We start from the raw sequence: 21730 nt of genomic DNA, 5'->3' as shown, positions 1-21730 counted from the left end.
AGCTCAAAAGCGTTGATTGTACACAACACTCCCCATTTACAGTTATTGACTCCGAGGAGCTAAATACAAACGTATGCCACATCTTTAAAATAATGCATTGAAAAAGGAGCACATTTTGAAATATTCCTTCCACTTAACTTTGTGTTGGAGGTGGATAAAATTCCAATAACAAATGTAAAGAAATTAAAAGCATAAATGCTTTTCGGCACTGTCTGACCTTGTGAGAGTTTCACTGCTTCAGGCTTCCAGAGCAGCTGCTTAACATCTTTTTCAACACATTTATTTGGTGTCTGATCTTTGTAGCACACAGAGGGTAGAGACAGCCTTCAGACATACCTGAGCTCAGTGAATGCAGGACAATCTGACAAACGGCTCACTGCCGTAAGTTGGAACTCTATATTTACTCTGCAGCCTGGAGTGCAAGAAAGTGAAGGAGCACAAATCTCCAAATGTCAAACTGATCTTTCAAGACTACATCACATTTTGTTGCTAATTAATATCTTTTTATTTAATGGTGCTGTCATTTCCTCTCTGAAGCAATTAGAAGGTTATGCTGCACCAAAAAAGGACCTGACAGCATAGCTGTGATGTACAATCTTCACATCTATGTTTAAGCTCTAAGATTTAACATGCTGGTCATTTCTGAGAGATGATCCGTTTGTGGACATTTTAAAAAAATCAACTCTAAACTGATGTAATAACGGCTGGAATATGTGATTTTTTTTAATGTCTTTATTTGTTCTACTCACCACTTGGATCATTTGTTATAGTCAGCCCTTTATGCCTTTTCCATTTACTCTGTGTTGTGTTTTTAAATTAAATGTCACAAAATTCGCAGGCAATCAGTAAATGCATAGCCGTCCTAACTGGCATTACTCTCCTGCCAAATTAGAAAATACAAGCCCTGGGATTTCTTTTAAAGTCAGCCCCAGCAACACATTTTCTTTATGACCCTGTAACACATACCCAGTTTGTTCATGCAGCTGTGCAGCCTGGTCTCCAGCAGTAACACCCTTTGCTGAAGTTCTTCATAGTCATATGCTCCAACCTCCTCCTGAATGGCTGTCAGGATGATCGATAGGTTGAGCAGCTCCATTCGCAAGGTAGCCAGCATCTGCAAGTCCAATCTGTACTGCTCCACCACCGACAACAGGGGCCGCAGCTGAGACATCTGGCCCTTTAACTCCTGGTGGTGCACAAGAGATGGAAAATGGGACAAGTTACAGAAACTGAGCAGCAGAGGGGCATAACTTAGCAACTGACCTACAGGAAGTTCAAGGTGAAAAAAGTGGCATTTGCAGTACTCTTGTTATCAGCTAACATGCTTGTTATTTTTCCTCCCCAAAGGCTGAGAAGCGTAAACAGTAAGAGGGTGTAGAGAATGGTGGATATCCAAGGATCAGATTTGTCCTGCAGGCATTTTCCCCTCACCTCACCAAAAACTACTGGATTGTCATCAGTATATCAGTCATCACTGTCCAGAAAACAGCAGCTCATCTTTTAGTTGATGTAAAAGAACCATGGAGTGATTAATTTCGGATTCTTCATGCAGAAGAAAGCTGAAAATGAACCCACAGCTTTTAGAATGCAAAATGACTGATCTTCCCATGTAGCCAAAGTGTGACACACTGGTAAAGACATTTTGCATCACTTTGGCACAAAGTCCAATAGTTTTATTAAAGTGAAAAAAAAAAAATATATATATATATATATATATATACTGTATATATATACAGTACATATATATGTGTGTGTGTGTGGGGGGTGTGTGTGTGTGTGTGTGTGTGTGTGTGTGTGTGGGGGGGGGGGGGGGGGTCTGTGTGTGTAGCTAAAAAAGCACAACAGCCCTTAAAACCCAATTAAAACAGCCAAATTAGCAGCTGTTTCCATACCTCTTCATTTTAATGTGATTCCACAGTGAGATGATAAAAGTGTGGTTTTAATATAATAAAATGGTTTTATTTTCCTAATCACTGTCTCTCAGCTTAACTCTCATCCGCTCACAGACTCAGACCATCATGTGGTCAGAATGTAAACAGTAATTAGCTGCCTGGCATTGCCATCTTTTAAACTTCGTAATGAGAAAACCTTCTGACTTAATAAGACACATCCATTTGTTGACTCGGGGTGATTTTGTTGAAGCTCAGTACTGCCCAGATTCTCACTGTCAGCTCATCTTAATAGAGACACAGAGAAGAGTAACAGATTTGATTGTTTGAATGACTGGAAATTGTTTGACACTAGCCTGGTCATTGCCTTTCTGTGCAACTTTCCTTAAAAATATTCTCACTTACAGCAGATCCAACAGTTAGGAGTTTGTTTTTCATGGAGCAATGAGAAACATTGTTTCATACTGGCAGCCCCTCTGAAGAGTCAAAGGTGTGTTAGTCATGAAAAGTATTTAGTTTGTGTAATGTGTATTTTGCCTGTTAATATGTTTTTTTGGCATAAACTTAAAGTAGCAAATAAATGGAAACATTATAAAATGATTACTTACATCTTTGTGTTTTAGCTCTTAGGGTGGTAATATGAGAATTTCAGTGCGACAATGAGTGGAATGTACCTTTAAAGGCATTAAAGCTAAAAAATCATCAGTAAGTTTCCTCTTTGTTTGGAGAAGCATGCTGCAGTTTCAATTAAGATCAAACTTAATATATAAGCTTCTATTTTGTATTTTATTAGTTTCTACATCTGACTGCAGAGGAGTTTGTGTCTCAGTGATGAACCTCGTTACTAATCACAACAATAAGCAGTAGAAGTTCAGTTAAAAATTTTGTGAAGCTTGGCTAAAACCTATTTACTTTCACAAATGTGTTTACTTGAGCAAAATATTTTTTTTTAAACATTCTCTCTCTTCTGTTATTCATGACTTTATTTTACACACATTTAACTGCTGAGACACTGTGAGTCATGTTTTTTTCTGCTTCCATATTAAGACCTTTTAGCTCTCCTTGGAGATGAGCTAAAACTAAAGAAAGAAAATGTGAGGATGGGGAAAAAAAAATCACATTACCAAATGCAAAGCCCCCCAGAACATGCTGGAGGGAATACACGTTCCATCTGGCCTGGGAACACTTCAAAATCCCACAGAAGGAGATGGAAAATGTACCGGAAAAGAATATGCAGGGGCTGGACTACAGTTTGCTCTGACCCAGATAAAAAGCATAAAGCTTTGTGATTTAAATTTTATAACTCACAGCAGATGAATCAGGAACCAGAAAGAAATCTGACTTTAGTCTACAAACAGCTTAATGAACATCAGTATTGGTATAAATTATATATAGGAAGTAACTGTGTGTTACTGCAGAAGGATGAAGGGTTAATATTGTGTGCTAGTAAGATTATGCAGATGCCTCTTTGTCTTTAAATTTCTGCACAGCAGTTAGCTGTGTGGAGAAAGGATTCTGAGTTCATATTCAAAACAAAAGGGAGTTTAAAAGACATTTCAGTGGGAAGACAAAGGCGTCATTATTTTCTCCGAACAGCAAAACTCCCACACACAAATAAACACAGCGACAAATCAAGGAAAGACATTTACCAATCAGTCTAAGTCCTACTGTTCCCACAGCAGTTATGCTCACTAACTGTTGTGGGAACAGTTATGCTCACTGTTTCCCTCCACTCTATCAAGTTTAAAATATTTTCAGCCCAATTTTTTTCATGTCATTCATTGCCTTTTTTTCTTTCTGTTTATTGTTCTGACCTCCAGCTCTTCAATCGCTTCCTCTGTGGTGTAGAAATACTGTTTAGTTATTGATAAACCTACTCTAGTTGGGCATAAATATTCAGCCGTTCTGCCACATGGTGCGAAGGCAAAAAGCTTATGACTGAACCCTCCTCAGCCCCAGGAGCATCAAGCACATATGCATATGCACACAAACACAGACAAGCTGCATAAAGTAACCAAGGACAGACCCCCTGGTTTTTAGATGATGCTTGGCAAGAGATGAAAGGCAAATGGATTTAAGGGAAGGCAGCAATAAGCTATATTTGGGGAATTAAGGGCGAGTTGTGTGTCTGTTACGTTCCTCCTGCTGTGGGGACTTAACTTTGTTTATATAATCACTATGTAGGTCTCTCCTCCTGCTTGGAGCTAAAATTTAAAGACCTGTGATGCAAATTATCACACTTCTGAGGCTGAACATGCTCCAGTGTTGCACTAAGGGTTATGGAAAGAAACCATCATTAAATTGGCCATATTATGTAAAATTGACTTTTTTGAGATTCACGACAAGTGATAATATTGTGCTCTCACCAGGTCCCTCTTGAAAATACGATCCAGATCTCAATGGGGTCTACCTGGTTAAATAAAGGAAATAAACAAAAATAAAACACACCTAAGTGCTGCCTTGATTCTTTCATGCAGGTTTGAGAAATCCTTGAATCTCCCCTCTAAGCGTCTGTATTACAGAGCTCCCCTTCCCTGCGACTCCCCCACTTGGCTCCTTCAGACTAGCAGCAGAAGTGATTAGCAAACAACTGGTATAACTGAACATCTGCTGAGCTCATCACCAACAAATTTTATGTCAATCGCTGATAAAACATTGTTAAATGCTTAATAGAGGAATGTTGTTGCGGTGACATACTGAAGCCGGCGTTTAGGAAAGAAAAAGCTTTGTTGTTGCGCAACACCCCCCCCCTCCTTTCTCTACTCTCTCACTCTCATACTTCCTCTTCTGAGAGGGGAGATGTGCTACCAGCTCTCCTTCTAACGGGTTAATTGAGTTTCCTAAATCTGCTGGGATTTACCCTGTCCAGAACTGAAGTAAACTCTGTTTAAGCTGGTTTCGAGAAACGATTCGCCTGGTTTCTGACGGCCAACATCCAGGTGTCCCACCCTGCTTCCCCCTGTGAATTAGCCAGACTGAGCAGCCTACAGCCAACTAGTTTCACAGAGCACACCTGTTAACGGTCGCTCGTTCTCTATTTTACAACTTGCATTTGTTATTGAACCAGGTAGGTTTTAGTGACTCGGGCGAGTCCCAAGGATGACGTTTTAAATTTGGGCTACCAGCAACCTAAAAACATTTTAAACTTTTTCCTCTCCAGAATCAAACATCATAGCTATTTTACAACCATCAAAGAACTTTAAGGTGACTCATTAACTGAATGTCCACAACATCTTTTAGATTTTCTTTATGCTAAATATTTTTATTAGTAAGGCAGTTTTGCAAGGGTCAGTACAGCTTAATTCAGTAGCAGAAATAATCAAATAAGTAAAATCAATCATCTAGTCTATCTTTCCCTACTGCTGACACTGAGAACTAAAAAAGGGAACCTTTGAGAGAGACGGACGGAGTTTGACGTTTCGAACCCCAGACCTGGCCTGATGATGAAGAAGGTCCTGCAGCAGGAGGAAGATGTTGATCAGCGAAGGCAGGGATCTCTGTAGGTCTGATGAGCTTCTTCTCCGCATGGAGGCTGAGGTCACACAGGACTTGGTGCTGGCAGGAAAAAAGGCACCAGTTCTTCTTCTTTGTCTTTGCCTTTGTCTTTATCTTCATCTTTGTCTTTGGGGTCTGAACCCAGCCGATGAGAGAAGTGCGATTTGAAGCCACAGGTTGTGGGCCTGACCGGTTGGTCTCCATGAGAAGGACAGTCTTCGGCTCTGTGGCCCCGGCTCTTCTTCAGCTGCAGAGTTCTTTGTCCATCTCGATCTTGGCTCGAAGCTGCCCGGAGGATCCAACAAAAGGTTCCTCTTTTGCACCCACTTTTTATAGGGTTTATCCACCCTTTTGGGGCGTTTTCATTGGCTGACTGCTTAGACAGATGACCTCACATCCATCACTGTCTTACAGACATTATGTCCTGATGTCTGTGCTAATGTCTCAGGGTTGCTCAACCTCCTATGTCCGTTGTCTTCACAACCTTTCACCTAAATAAGGCGTTGATCATCTCTGCTCTCCTGTTAGTTCCTTGCCTTTCACCTTTCACCTACTCTCTACCTCCAACATATCAGTGATGTTTAATTGCAGTTACACCTTTTACACCATTTCAAGTTCAATGTCAAAATCACATTTATATCACATTTATTTTCTTCAGCTTCTCTGATTTATCATTCATTTATGATTTTATAACCATAACTTATTAATTATACTTATTATAATCTTAATGTGAGTTATTACAGATGTTTTTCTGAAAAGAAACCAAGAATAATCCATGATTCTAATTATTTGATACCAAAGTTACAGTTACTTGTTTTTCTTGTAAGTGTTCTCACAAATGTACGTGTAAATATTATTACAAGTAAACCAATATTAATATAAGTATTTTACTTTGAATCTTATCCAGTTACTAATAATGTTTAGATTTCATTCTTTAAAACTTTCATGCTTTGAAATAAGGTATAGTCTCAGCTATTTTTATAAATCTGCAGGCTGGAAACTAACTTCCTCTTTTTCCAGGAAACCTGCTTTTCCTGTTTCATGACTCTCTCTGTCTGACTATGATTTCTTATGATTAGATAGAAAAAAGTAGAATTAAAGCAAAGTTTGCTGGAGACAAAAACAACACACACAACCAGATTTATTTTATTGACACCTAAGTCTACTGTTGGGCCTAGAAGTCACTTGAGTGATTCATTTTAAAGATAACTTTATTTATTATTACTGTTAAACTAAAATCTCCAGCATGGGGAAGTGGGATGAGCTCGGATTTTCTTGACAGCTTCTTAAAGAGACAGAGGCCCAATTCCAAGGTGTTAAATAGCAAAGTTGAATTTCTGGAAAGTCATGTTTCAAATATATACAAGAAATGTATAAAATCTGAAGGTAACAGTTACTTGATTGTATTTTAAAATGGGCCTATCGTCCTGGAAAATACATAATACATTAAAAATTTTGATTGCATGATATCAGTAACATGTTTTTTGAGGAATACCGGGAATATAAAATTATGAACACTTTTCATTTACAAAGACATAAAAAAAAAATGTCTTAGTATCCCAAAGAGAGGTCTGGACTTTTAGCAGAGACGCCATTGTTTTTCTTTACACCATTGGATCATCCAGGAAGTTATTTTGCCCCTGATGAAGTCTTCATAGTTCAGAGAGAAATAACTGAAACACTGGTGTGTATTGTATTGTAGAGGCTTGCTGTAATTTCTGACATATTTGTGATTAGTGTAATTTGACTCACAGCTTTAAATGTTTAGCTAATTGGAATATTTTATATTTTTTTAATAATGCAAATGACACTTTTGGTTTCTTCTACAAACCTACTGCATTTTTAATAAAACAATTTAAATTAAAGCTCCATGCAACACATTCCGACTCCCTACTCATCATATATGGATGCTTGGTGTTGGTAGCACAGCCACCCTGTTGGTGTCGTCTTTGCCCTGCACCCATCCACTAGGCGGTGCATTTGGTGAATCTTCCAAATCTACTTCAGTAAAGTTCAGTTGAGGTGGTATTGTGAGAGAGCTAATAATGCATCTGAGTGTTTTTCAGTCTGTAAAACACACATGCTGATTTGTTTGCAATATAAAAAGTTTCAAAGCACAAAATATGCAACTACTAAAAATAAGCTTTGAGAGAGGAAATGCTCTAGAGAACCAGAACTAACTAATGCATGAATAAACAAGTCTTTGCCTGTGTGACTAAGAACGCTAACTTCAAACATAACTTCATTCTTTTATATTAAGATTTCATACACTTCAAAACAAGAAGTTTTGAAGAACCCTGTGAACAGCTCAGGGCTGGCTTGCAGCCTGCCGTTGGGTTTGTAGTTGGATAAAATTAACTAATCTTTTCTAGGATTCTTCGCAGTTTAGGAAGTACATATTTTCAGACCAGGTCACTCCCAACACGGTGAGTGGATGGAAGGTCAGGGTTTAAAGTTTGCCAGACTGAAAGCTACAAACAGTTTTTTAGAACTCTAGAATTTTTTTAGAAATCTAGCTCAGTTTAGATTTGATTAATAATAAAACTGATTCAAAATATTCAAAAACAAATAGAAAACAAAGTTGATGCACAACAGAAGGGATCCTGCACAATACATGGATTCACAGGATTAAATAGCAGACTTTAGAGGAAGGATCAGTTATTTTCCTGTCTATATCTTTCACTTTCAACTTACTAAAAATGGGATAAAAACATATTTAAAACACTCACTGTTATCTGCATTATTGTCAGATACAGAGACACTAAGAAACTACTCCAGATAATTCATCTAAATTAAAATTTGTGCCACAGCTTTTGAATAATGCATTACCACAGTCTGCACTAATCTTCTAAAGAACACTTTATTATTGCAGGTCAATGCTACATCTAAAGAGATTACATCCAAGAGAAGCTTTTGGGCAGGACTAAATGAATGCCGGGCTGATGTGCATTGTGCCACAAGGGCTTTAAAATGCCCTTGAGGCACAATGCAGTGGCAGTTTTTACATGAGTAATATTACAAAAATATGTATGTTTTTCTGATATCACAGATTCACAATGAGATTTCTGTAGCATATTGCATGTGCTGTCAAATTGGTGCTTTATGAGTAGGCAACCCCTGATGGATATTGGAACGCCTGTTTTCTGACTGACTATCAGGTTTTCTGCATCATAATTGTTTTCTAAGAGGTGTGGCTGTGTTTGAAGTCGATCAAAGCCCACATTGGATGAATTGCAGGTTATTCTGTGACATCTTCTCTGCCTCTGTGTTTGGGACAAATTGACTGAACGACATGAAACATAGTTATTACCTGCATTTATGAAAATGCAAGTAATAACTAGTGTAAAAAGAATAAAAGCACAACCTAATTTAAAATGTATACATTAAAATCAACTGGTCCTTATCAGAGGGAACCTTTGTGCAGATTTTGCTCTGAAGCTGCTGCCCCAACAAATGATCAATGAAGAGATGATGCTCTCAAAAACAGACTTATAGAAGATCTGTAGTATCTTGCTGCAAACCTTGAAGGATCTTAACTTCCTCAGGAAGTCCAGTCTGTTCTATAGAGCAGATAATACCATCATATGATAGACGGTTCACTGTTGATTCTCCAGTCCAGTCTGTTGTCCAGATGAACACCAAGGTATTTATATTCCTCACACACCTCCACTTGTTCTCCAGTGATGGAAATAGGATTTGATCTAATCTTGTTTTTCCTGAAATTTATAATAATCTCTTTTGTTTTTAAAATTGGGCAAACATTGTTATCTATACTGTTTATGATTATATAACAAATTATGATTTTTTACATGTATGTATGAGTTGGAAAACAGGACAAATACAAAACTTAAATTTACACACATTTATTGACTCACATTTATGAATCTAGATGCCAGTAACCATACATAACTCTGTGTGTTTCCATAGCAACTAAAACAAACAAAAACCTGACAAAGGTTGTTTGACATCATCGTATCCATGAGAACCTCTGTGTGATGTCAGTGATGTCATAAATGTTCAAAGAGATACAAGAATTCTCAGTTTGCTTCTCAACTTGGTTGGAGGTAGATCGATCCCAGAGAGACGACTTCAAACTGACTTTACAAACCATTTTAACTGAACACCAAGTCAAGAGGAATTTTGCCTGTGATGGGACCTTGGATTTCTTGTTACGAAGGGAGTTGAAAAGTTGTTAGGATATAGCACAAGAGGCAACAATGTCCTTGTAGAGAGCTCTGAGGACGAGAGATGAAAATACTTTGCTTTTGACATTGAACCCTGAAGACCAAAAAGACATGGAAGATTCCTCTAAGGGTGAGAAAGTTACCGTCAAAACCACAATTATGGATTTGACAGTAAAGGCATCAGAAGACTTTGTTGCTTTTGAAAGTGTCAATGTTCCTCATGACCAAATGGACCTGGATGTGTTTGCTTGCTTACAGGTTTGCGAGTTATTTTTACAACCACAGCTAAATCTTTGCCAACACAGATATTACAAATAAATGTCTTTACCAGTCTTCCCAACAACATACTGGACCTGGATGTGACTCCAAGCTGTGACAGCAAGGAAGTTGTAACAAATTTTGAAGAAATCTCTGAGGATTTATCATTAGAAGAATCCTCTTCAGCAGAAGAAAAGAAATTCAAAATGACACAGATGATTTTAACAGCATGGATGCTAATCTTGAGCCAACCATGTACTTTTGAAAATTTCCAATTCAATCTTCAACTGTTGGACGAATGCCACAACACATAGCATTATGAACTGAGGACAAGTCAGGAGTCTTTTTGTTTTATATGTTACACTATCTGACGCAATATGTCATTTACATAGACTGTGAGCTGTACACAGCTGACTATTGTGAACAATGTCAGAAGTCTTTGCATAGTTTTTGTAAACTTGGTCCTGTCATTCCCCTACCAAAGGAACAATGAGAGGACAATACAACTACTCTTCTAAATTGCTATATGTGTGAAATTGCAGAATGTTGTGACACCTGAAACCCTAACATAAAGACAAAATGCTTTTTCAAAGACACTGGTGTGATGACTCTGATACTCCCATGGTCAGTCAGTCCAGACGATTTAAGATATCCTGTGATTCCTGACCCAGTCCTTGAAATTCCTGCAAAAACTGGAACTCAGTTGTACCGTCTGTCCTCAGTCATTTGCTGGAGACAAACAACAACTTCTGACACTAGCAGCCTTTAAACATATCTGGTGTTTAAGGCTGAGGATGACCGGGCATCACTTTCAAATATCGACTGTGAAGCTGACATTTGCTATAATGGGTACATTTACATCTATGAAAAGACAACAGAAGGGCAGGACAAATTTAGTGTTGGGCTCAAAGTGACCACTAACCAACTACAAAGATAGTGCTTCAGACACATTTTGGAGGAAGTGGGTGGAACATGGCACACAGAGTCAGCCATGTTCCCCGCCTCCATTGTTGAGGAGACTTGTTGGAGTTGTGACCACAAGGTATCAGTGCCTGTTTTGAGGGCAACCCTAGAATCAGCTCATGGGCACCAGAAGGGAGGGATACTGTCAAGCTGAAGATAGAGACCTATCAGCAGCTGATGGGTACTGGCAATGCAAGAGGCATGCATCTCGAATGGTCGATGAGGTAAAACCAGGGTCTGTGAGAAGTTCACAGAGGTCATGAAGAATGACTTGGGCAGAGTACTTTAAAAACCTCCTCAATCCCACCTTCACATCTTCCACTGAGGAAGTGGAGCCTGGGGACTTTGGATCAGGTTCTGCTGAGTTGACCATGGTGAGAGGAGCAGAGAAGGAGTGGGCATAGTTTTTGCCTTCCATCTTGGTGCCTGTATTTTTGGGTTCACTCCAGTGAAGAGGGCAGCTTCCCTTCACCTACTTGTGGGGGGACAGGTTCTGACTGATGTTTGTACTTACTTGACAAACAGCAGGTTAGATTACCCACCTTTTTTGGAGTAGTTGGAAGGGTGCTGTTGCGTGCCCCTCCTGGGGACTTCCTTGTGCTGCTGGGGGATTTCAACACTCAAATGGGCAATGACAGTGAGACCTGGAGGGGTGTGGTTGGGAGGATCGGCCACCCTGATCTAAACCAGAGTGGTGTTCTGTTATTGGACCTCTGTGCTCTTCATGGATTGTCCATAACAAACACCAGGTTCAAGCATCAGGGGGGCCATATGTGCTCTTAGCACTCTTGGGTGAAGACAGGGGCAGAGTTGTCCACTGACCACTCCCAGCACTTCTCAGTCTTTCCTGTATATTGTCATTGTTTTCTACTGCAGAATCAACATCAGTGAGTTTGACAGAGGTGGCCTGATATGAGCATGTTACATCTTGTATATCTAGGTCCTCCATAGCAAGACAGGTGTATATATCGGCCAGTCTAGCATTCTTACATACGGTGACAAGACCACTGGAAGCATTTAAAATCTTGAGAGGAACTAACCTGTCTCCCCAGAGCGGTATCACAGCTCTCGCTACCAAAATGCCACGGGGAGCGTGATGTGATGACATGGGCTCAGACATCACAGTCAAACCAGGTGATAACTTTGTACCTTTGGGAAGTTTGCCCCATACAAGATACTCTGTGCCAGCCTCCAGAGTAACAGCTGTGTTATATCTTTGATTGTTTTTTAAAATAGGCCTATCTGCCTGGAAAATACGTAATACATTAAAAATTTTGATTGCATGATATCAGTAACACGTTTTTTGAGGAATACCTTGAAAATGACATGATGAACACTTTTCATTTACAAAGACATTGAAAAAAATGGCTTAGTATCCCAAAGAGAGGTCTGGACTTTAGCAGAGACGCCATTGTTTGCAAAGTTTTTCTTTACACCATTGCATCATCCAGGAAGATATTTTGCCCCTGATGAAGTCTTCATAGTTCAGAGTGAAATAACTGAAACACTGGTGTGTATTGTATTGTAGATGCTTGCTGTAATTTCTGACATATTTGTGATTAGTGTAATTTGACTCACAGCTTTAAATGTTTAGCTAATTGGAATATTTTATATTTTTTTAATAATGCAAATGACATTTTTGGTTTCTTCTTTAACATTACATGCATTATGTAACATAATGCATATGCATTGGAAATGAAATAGGCTGCATCAGTTAGAGCTAGTGGGGGCTGCTACTGCAGAACGACTATGCTACAGTACTATTACTCGTTATGCTTTCTGTGAATACTCCCTCAGGATTAAATAGTCAGTGAGAAGATACAGTCATTTCCCCTCCTATGCCAGCAACTTCAGGCAATTGACGTAAGGTGAGTGAATCTTCATCAGAGCAGACAGAGTGTTTTCTGTGGGTAGCATGAGATTAAGTAATAGTTATCTGCTGACCAAACCAAAAGAAGTCCATGGTGTCCTGGTTTTGTTAGAGATCAAATTGTGGTTGATACAGCAGGTTGAAAGAAAAGTGATGCTTTTCTTTCAACCTGAAAGAAAAAGTTTCTAAATAAAAACATGCAAAGCATATATTCAGCAGGGATAAAAATAAAGAAAGTATTTCTTCAGACATTATATAATCACATGCATAGTCATACACTGATATGCAGATCAGTAAGCAACTTGTGGTTCTTTGCATATCAGCCTCTGTCAGGGGGAAGGTGGAATCAAACCCACAACACACAAATAGCAAGATGACTAACCTTCCCACTGAATCACCCACAATGTGTGGAGTGAGGCCTGAATCTTTTGTACCTCTGGCAGATTCAGGTTTTACTTGAACTTTTAACTTTACCAGCATTCTTCTTATGAAGTCCTAACAGTGTTCATGAGAGACACATTCAGAGACCGGACTTCAGCATGGGGAGGGAGCTAAAAATCCAGGTGATGGCAAGGAAGCCTTCTATCCTCAAAGACTAGATCCTCATCACAAAAAAATTAAGTACAAGTTGAAACATGCAAAACATGGCTTTGTATTATTTTACTTTATCTTGAGAGATCGTTCTCTTGTTTCCAATCAGAAATAAACGTCTTGTTTGAATGAAAATGATTTTCTATCTAAATTTGCTAGGAAGTGTGAATAGTTTTGGGCTTAACTCTAAAACATGATCCATTAGACACTTACTTTTAAGTATCTAATGGAAACTTATCTACCAACCCCAAATAGGAGTATCTAGTTTACTTAATTTGGATCAACATTATTAGCTTTTTCTTCTTTTGCTCTTTTTGTTTGTATTTCCTTGTGTCAAGAAAACTGGCATAAGGGTATGAGATCTTTCCAGGTATACGCAGAAAAAGGTGCATAATGGCTTGGAAGGAATAAAGTAATCTTGTAGTTTGATTAAAAGTTAATTAAGTTGAATAAGTCTGAATAATATGAGTATAAGTAATCACTCAATAACTTTCTGCAAAGAATCTCTGATTAATGATCTGTAATGATTTAACTATGTAATGATTATGTTAATGATTAATAATAAGAGAAAGATGTGATTTATTGTCAATGAATATGAAGTTGTGATCATTTGAAATCAATTCAAACAGGTTTAACAACAGGTTGAATGTGTTTAATGAGTTATAATAAATGATAGTGAGTTGTAGAAAAGAGAGGAATGCAGTACAGCCCTGATAACAGGAAATGTCGCAAGCAGTTCTGAACAGATGGCCAGGGCGCACAGGATGGGTGGTGCGGTGAGTTTGGCTGAGGCAACGGGGAATGGGGAAGTACGGGAACTTCCACTACGGTCAGCAAAAACAGGTTGGGAAATGTGGGGACTTTTTCATGAGAGACAGCAGATGTGAAGAAAGTCACGTAGACCAAACCCCCCCATACACACACATGGTGGAGAAATGTATAAAAACGGGCTGAAAAGAGGAACCAGTTGTTCCCAGTCCGGCGGCGCAGAAGAAGAGACAACCTGCAGGAACAGATTGAGCTACGGACCGCACCTCAGAACCACGGGGAAGCTCGGACTTCACACCGCTAAGAAAGGACTGGGTCCCATCGCCCCATCTCTGGTTCTTTATTCGACCGTTGGTTTCGTCTCGACCCAGCAATTTCAAACTCTGCAACAAGACTTGGAGGAAGGACAAAGGTCCCTCAGGGATGAGGAACTGGGTTTTGCAAAAGGATTCGGACCCGTTCTGCTTTGTTTCCTTTCTAAGGAGGATTTTTCCACACAAGGCAAAGACCTCAACCAAGGATGCTAGAAATTCCTGTTGCCAAAAGATCCACCATCGTCTGGGTATGAGTTGAATCTGCTCCTTGAAATTCCATTTCAGAACGTGCGACTTAAGTTAGAGAAAGGAGACAGGGTAGTATGATTGTACATGTAAATTTTATTACACTGTTTTTGAATTATATACGATTGATTATTGATTTGTATGTCGCATATCCCTGCTTAAGCTTGCTTAATAAATTTATACTATAAAATTCTAATGAGGTTGGTGGACATTGGAATTAATAGAGTCATTTAATCTTTGTACAGTTCTTTTAATTAAGGTAAAACTAATGTACATGATTCCAGTAAATAGGAGGCTTCATAATTTCCTTTGGTGAGATTAAATAATGACCCTGGGACTTACATCTAAGTCACTAAACATAATCTAACCGGTTCCAAGTGCAAGTTATGATTTAGAAAGTGAGCTACCGTTAACAGAAGTGGTTATTGGAATTATGCAGCTGCGAGGGCTACTCAGCTGATTGTTTCTTAACTGTAAAGGGTCATAACTTCTGGATTGGAGGTAGTTAGAGCTAGACGAATCACTTTCGCCACCAGTTTAAATAGATTATCTCTTATAGAGTACTTTTAGGGTAATACCCAGGTCTCAGAGATTTTCCGGACCTGTTAGACGGAGAACTGGTCAGTAGGCAGCCCTGTGAAGTAGTGAGGAGTGGGCGGGGCTGACTATTGCAGGATAACCTTCACTTGTAAATCCTGTAGAGCACTTTGTATTGCCTTGTTGCTGAAAATGTGCTATATAAATAAAATTACCTTTACCTTGGGTATATTTATTCTTAGACATTTGGTGCTCAGCACAAAGACAAGTAGCTGAACTGGAAAAACTAGGTTTATTTCCGCATGCATTTTTTACATTGTTAGATTTTTAGATACATAAAGTATTTATGGTTTGTGATGAAAAGAGCTGACATCACCAGGATGAAGTCTGTATACCTGTTTTACAATGCCTCACTAGTTGTGTCTCATATTTATTTTGATATAAATAAATATGAGTATAATCTGATAGTACTCATCAAATATGCTTTGCAGTCAACAGGTATTTTATTTAAAATGCTGTTATTTGGTTTATTTTTGACAAATGACTGTTACATTTTCAAGGCTTCCTTTTCTTGATTGTCATGTCTAAATCTTGAAATTCATCTGAATTAACCTGAAGCAGCTTTAGCTCAGGTCAACATTTATAGTTTTAAAATCAGATCAGACTGTCAGACGGCTGCTTCACAAAGCTAGGACAGCCGATTAAGGCAGGATTTGCCAGATATCCTGGCTTAATTAAGCCTTGATTCTGTCATACGAAAGCGGCAACACATATGTTACCATGGTGATTTATTTTGTGCTGCTAGTCTGCTCCAGACCAGGCTAACAGCCAGGATTAGTTAATGCTGTCTTTTTTGTTCAGTCAGCGTTCACGCCAATCAGACGCCAAAGGCTTCTGTCTGTGATTCTGTTTTATTATGCGTCTGTTGTTTTTTTTTGTTTGTTTTTTTTGCTGTTTTTACATCACCCTGCATTAAAGTGCTGCGGACTTGTTTTGGTATTCGGGAAGGTAATTTTTTAAATTTTATTTTAGCATTATAATGTCAGAAAATGCCATTATTAAATTTAAAATGACCCATATGAACCCTGTTACTGTTTGATTACTGTTGGGTTTCAAAGCATATTCTAGTCTGACAGAAAGGCCTTTAATAGACCACTGCAGGGGTGAGTGGATTAGAGAAATGACTGATAAAGAAATAAAGGTATTGCAATCAAGTCAAGCCATATTAGTTGTAGCATACTTTACTGATTAATTTTAACTTAAAATAATTTTTACAATGTCAATTAACTTTAGTTTAGCATATAATTAAACAAATGCACAGTTTAAGTCACAATATTTAAAAAATATTTATTTACATTTTAAAAACATACCTTGTTAAAATACATGTCTGTTAAAAGACATTTTATAAATTGTCTTGATTACCGTTAAGCTGCCGTTGCACTGACAGTTAAAGAAATTGTCAAATCAAAACAAAAGTATCACAACTCAAACAGGAACTGAACTATAGGTAGAACTAAAGTCCATACAGGCAACGACCCAACATTTCATCAACATACTACAAAATGCTGTATTTAATCTTGACCTGTCATGTTTACTCTGTAGAAATATCGATAAAATGTGGAATATTTTTGATGGCACAGGCGTTTCCCAGCGATATCATTGCAGAAAATAACAGGTCCAAATTAAGAAGTTGAACATATTTAGATTTCTGTCAATAAAAGTAGGGCAAATATCAAGGCTAATTCTGCTAAAATCCCTGATAAAAGAGAGTGCAGGCAGGAAACTTGGGCTTGGCATATGTAAAATCAATATTTTCACACCAAAGGTTATGTATTCCCTGCAGCGACTGCTTTACTTTGCATGTGCCTAAGAACCTGACTCTTTATGTGCAGCGTTTGTTTAACTACTTGCATGTTTGTGTGTCTTTTTAATACCTGGAGGGTCTTAGAAGTTAGAGTGCGGGGACTGGCCACATACGTGTGTAAGTGACCATCAACTCCCCTCAGCAGCGGCTCAGAGTCTCGAACATACTGAAGGTCTCTTGATGTTCGCAGGTGCACCACCTCCATGGACTGACTCACATTCTGCACCTGACAGTGAAAACATGAACAAATGACATGTTAATGTAATAAAATAATTTTTTTAGTTTGTGCAATATGATGCTGGAATTTTTTCATGGTTAGTTTAAGCCAATTAGTTGGCACCTTTGATGCAGTGAGCCAGAGTAGAACAAAAACCACAGGAATCCAGGAAATAACGAACAGCATAAAAACTACGGCGGCGTAACGGGGAGAAAATGGGATTAGACTGAAGGAACCAGCAAGGAGAAACTGAGCATGAGCTGTAATGGGGAGGTTGATTACTGAAGAAACAGATGGCTGAGAACGGGTTGCAGGTGAGAGGAGAGAGAGAGAAAGTGGCATACGGGGCGAGGGAGAGTAAAGCACTAAATAAAGCACTAAAGAATAACTAGACCTAAGAAACATAGTTAAACTAGAGAAACAAGGAATATCTAGACACAAGAAATAAACATAATAAACTAGAAACACTAAGAAAGGACTGAACCAAAGTAAAACAAAAACATGGTTACCAGTAGGTGGCGGTAATGCACCTTAAGTTGTTTGCCAAGAGCCATAAAAAAAGAAGAAGCAGAATAAGAACAGCAACTTGGCTGATCCAATCTAAAAAAGGAAGTAAGGAGCACAGAAAGTAACAAAACACCAAACCAAAGATCCCGACAACACCACAGAATTTCTATTTAAATTTGTCCATTATGTTTGTTATGTATATGTGAGAGACACCGAATTTATTAGTTTATTTATTTATTATACTGTTCATGTGTATTATAGTTCACAGATACCCCACCCAATTTGTTTTGTTTATTATAATAAGTTCATTCATTTTTCATTGTAGCTTGATAACTTAGTAACTGACATTTCCTTTATGTCATTGAATGCGACTGTTTTTGATGTGTGTTCCTGGAACGTTGGGGTGCAGGGCTCGGTTTCCGTTCTTCTGGGGAGAGTTAGGCACCGAGTATGTCAAGCTGTATTTTTGTATAAAGGTAAATAAAGCCTTTTTTTTAATTCGCAAAGACAACTCCGAATGTCATCTGTGCCTGAGCCGAGCAACATATACTTTAAGGGCTAGCTCGGTGAAAGAAAACCACAGATTATTCTTAACCAGCAAAATGTGTCCAAACAAGTTTTTTTTTCCTTTGCTAATTTATTTTATTTAAATAAATAAACCTTGCAAAGGAAGATTTGCTACTCAAAATGCATGACCAATCATAACTTCATTTTCCTGTTTGACCAAGACTTGATTTTTTATCATTTTCTAACTAAATATATACTATAAATATATAAAATCTGATAGGTTTGTATACATTTGTTTTTAGCCCCCAGAGCCAACACTTTGTTGAACCACCAAGCATTTTGTGTCATTTATAACAGCCCTTTTGGTTTAATTTAAAAGGAAATCTGTCAATGCTTACATTAACTTTGGGCTATAGTTTTTTCAGTATTTCAATTCGTGAAACTGTGTGCTGAGATTTTTTAAATTTTAATTTTTTTTCATTTTCCATTAAAACGGAAGGCACAGAAGAACCAATAGGCGATTTTAAGATCTCACACTGTTTTTACACTCAAAGCAGTTTGCAGTTCAGAATTTGATATTTATATTGTGCCTTTCTGTAATTAGATGATAAGGTAAGTTTCTGTAGGAATGTATTCTTAAATTCATTTTAACAGAGATCCTCATTAAGAGTGTGCTCTTCTCTCACAGAAACAAGCACTCCCACACTGCTGCTCATTAATAATCCGGAGATACTAACAGATGCATCAAACCTCTTTTGATACTGAATGTTAAGGAAAAGCAAAAAAAAAAAAAAAAGCACCATGCAATGACCCAGATTGTGAGTTGTGAATGTAGAAGTGATCAACAAACAAACAAACCCACCCACTCACTCATCACCTCGCTGCATCTGTGTGAGCCACAGAGGCTGGAGAGGAGCAGACACACCATGGCATACAAACACACACGCAACTATTCCCACTCACAGCAGGATGTAGGTGTCACTTCCAGAGACACGCTGAGCTAATTAAGATTCATAAACACACAAGCTTCCTGACAGGAACAGTGTTGGGAGAGAAGAGGGGAAGCTGTTTCTGATTGTGCTCATCCTCTGCCGCCTCTCATTTCCCTCCCGTTCTGTGTGAAGACTGTATACACTCTAACACCAGCAGCAAATGAGGAAAAGCGCTGTAGTTGTTTTGCCGTTAACATTGCTTTGGTTCACTTTTGCCGTAGGGAAAATGCAGCACTACTAAATCCTGATGTTAGATCCTCACAGCGGTGAATGCAGTGAGCAACGTTTGCCGGGCCGACGATGTTTAATAATTCATTGTTCCCAGTCACAAATCATTTTTATTTCTCTCTTGGGGTGCATATTGATGGAAATATACTTACATGAACAGATTCACAGTCTTATGCATAGGTGCATGCACATTTACACAGAAACCAGTGTTGGAATGCTCATTTTTTTGTCCTACAGTAAGTAACAAATTGTTTATTTCTTACCCATTCATCAGGGTTTTATTTTAATATTCAAATTTGCTGCAGGGTTTGGGGACTGATAGTCTTTAGAGAGATGAACAACTGATGTATAAATGTATTAAAAAACAGCTCATACTCATAATTGTTCACATTTTGTCATGATGCGACAAATATCACTGCACTTTAATTACCTGTTTGACCAAGACATGATTTTTAAAATCTTTTATAGATTGTTATGGCCCCTGGCCTCTAGAGGCTGTGCAGGCTTCTTTTTGTTATGCAGGTTCAGCTGTGAGAGCACACCTTCCTGATTGGCTGCCTGGAGGCTGCCAAAGAGCAACGACACCATTGGACCAGGAGAGGATTGTCACGCCAATCAGATGCTGATGTGGTTCACCTGCTTCCTAGAAAAGCTTCCTGCAAACCATTCCTCCAGTGGGTCAGCTTGTAGGAAGAGGCTTTGTTCAGCTGTCCCCACATTTGTTTGTCTGCCTGCTTGTAACTGACGGTTTAGGGCAGCTGTGAAGAACTTTGTTCTACTGACCCATTTTGTTCTGCTTAGCAGTTTTGACGTTGATCTTGAATGCTTCTACTCAATATTGAAGAATGTGTTTGGGAGGCTTGGTGCTCCCTTAGAATTCCTTTAGTGTTTTCTTTTTCTTTAATTTAATTTAAAGAAAAAAAATAATTTAATTTCCTTATCATTTAATTTGCACTTATTTAATTTATTTTAGTCCTATTTTGACTGTTAATCAGGCTGAATTGTATTGTGTTTTGGATTTTGAAACTATCTTTTTTTGTAATACATCATTTTACATTCACTTGTTTCTATAGAAGCTGTTACCACCCTTGATCCCCTAGACCTTGGGGTCGTAACATAGATATAATATAAATATACACTGTTCCAAATTATTATGCAAGTAATATTTTCTCAGATTTTCTTAAATGGTCAGTGCAAATGATGGTCAGTATAATTTTCAAGTCATGAACTATTACAGTGTAAATCTAATTTTACTGAACAAAGCTCCCCAGGAGAACAGTATTTTTTTTTCAAAAATAAAAAACTCAAAATGCAAAATGTTCCAAATTATTATGCACAGCAGATTTTCTAAACATCTTATGGATTATAAAGAACTGCAAATGGTCATTCTTTGAATGTGCAGCATTAAGTGTTCACATGTACGAAAATCAAAAGCTGTTTCAATCAGAACCATCTTAACAGACCGAGTTACATGTTAACTTTGGACCTTCTTTGATATCACAGCACAATTCTTGATCCATTGAACTTGTGAGTTTGTGGAAAGTTTCTGCTTGAATTTCTTTGCAGGATGTCAGAAAACCTTCCCAGAGCTGCTGGTTTGATATGAACTGCATTCCATCCACAGATCTTCTGCTTGAAGAAACTCCAAAGGTTCTCAATAGGGTTGAGGTCAGAGGTCAGAGGAGGATGGTGACCACACCATGAGTTTCTCCTCTTTTATGCCCATAGCAGCCAATGACACAGTGGTATTCCTTGCAGCATGAGACGGTGCATTGTGATGCATGAAAATGATTTTGCTACTGAAGTTATGGCTCTTCTTTTTGAACCATGAAAGAAAGCGATCGGTCAGAAAGTCCAAATACTTTGCTGAGGTCATTTTTACACCTTCATGGACTCTGAGGGGGCCGATCAATGATTCTCTCCTCATGATTTCAGCCCAAAAAATGACTCCATCACCTCCTTGCTGACGTTTGGATGATGTTGGGACATGGTGGCCATCCACCACCAATCCACTACTTGCACAGCAGTCATCAGTGAACAAGTCTGTTTGAAAATTAATCTTTATGTACGGCTGGGCCCCACGGCTGGGCTCATGTTTCTGCTTGTGAGCTCTGGTTAGGGGCCCAATAGTAGCTTCATGCACCACAAGCCTCTGGAGGATCCTCCACCTTGAGGTTCCAGAGGCTCCAGCAGCTTCAAATAACTGTTTGCTGCTTTGTAAGGACATTTTAACAGCTGCTCTCTTCATCCTGTGAATTTGTCTAACAGAAACCTTCCTCATTCTGCCTTTATCTGTACAA

At 38.5% G+C, this 21730-nt stretch overlaps 1 protein-coding gene across 3 annotated transcripts in view; it reads right to left on the bottom strand.

Moving 5' to 3' along the window:
• Window positions 1-21730, bottom strand: part of LOC116720360 (noelin-2-like) — a 55741-nt gene that overhangs the window by 17408 nt on the left and 16603 nt on the right. For 2 of the 3 annotated variants that reach the window (XM_032563585.1, XM_032563584.1), the window contains 3 exons: window positions 17706-17726; window positions 17050-17205; window positions 967-1186 (listed from right to left, as the gene is read on the bottom strand). In XM_032563585.1, coding sequence (XP_032419476.1) covers window positions 967-1186; window positions 17050-17205; window positions 17706-17726 — 397 coding nt within the window. The remainder of the gene's footprint in view (window positions 1-966; window positions 1187-17049; window positions 17206-17705; window positions 17727-21730) is intronic. The other variant, XM_032563586.1, reaches the window with a different exon arrangement.

Source organism: Xiphophorus hellerii, chromosome 5 (genome assembly GCF_003331165.1).
Source record: "Xiphophorus hellerii strain 12219 chromosome 5, Xiphophorus_hellerii-4.1, whole genome shotgun sequence".
Lineage (NCBI taxonomy): Eukaryota > Metazoa > Chordata > Actinopteri > Cyprinodontiformes > Poeciliidae > Xiphophorus > Xiphophorus hellerii.
This window is presented reverse-complemented; position numbering and strand designations above follow the sequence as displayed.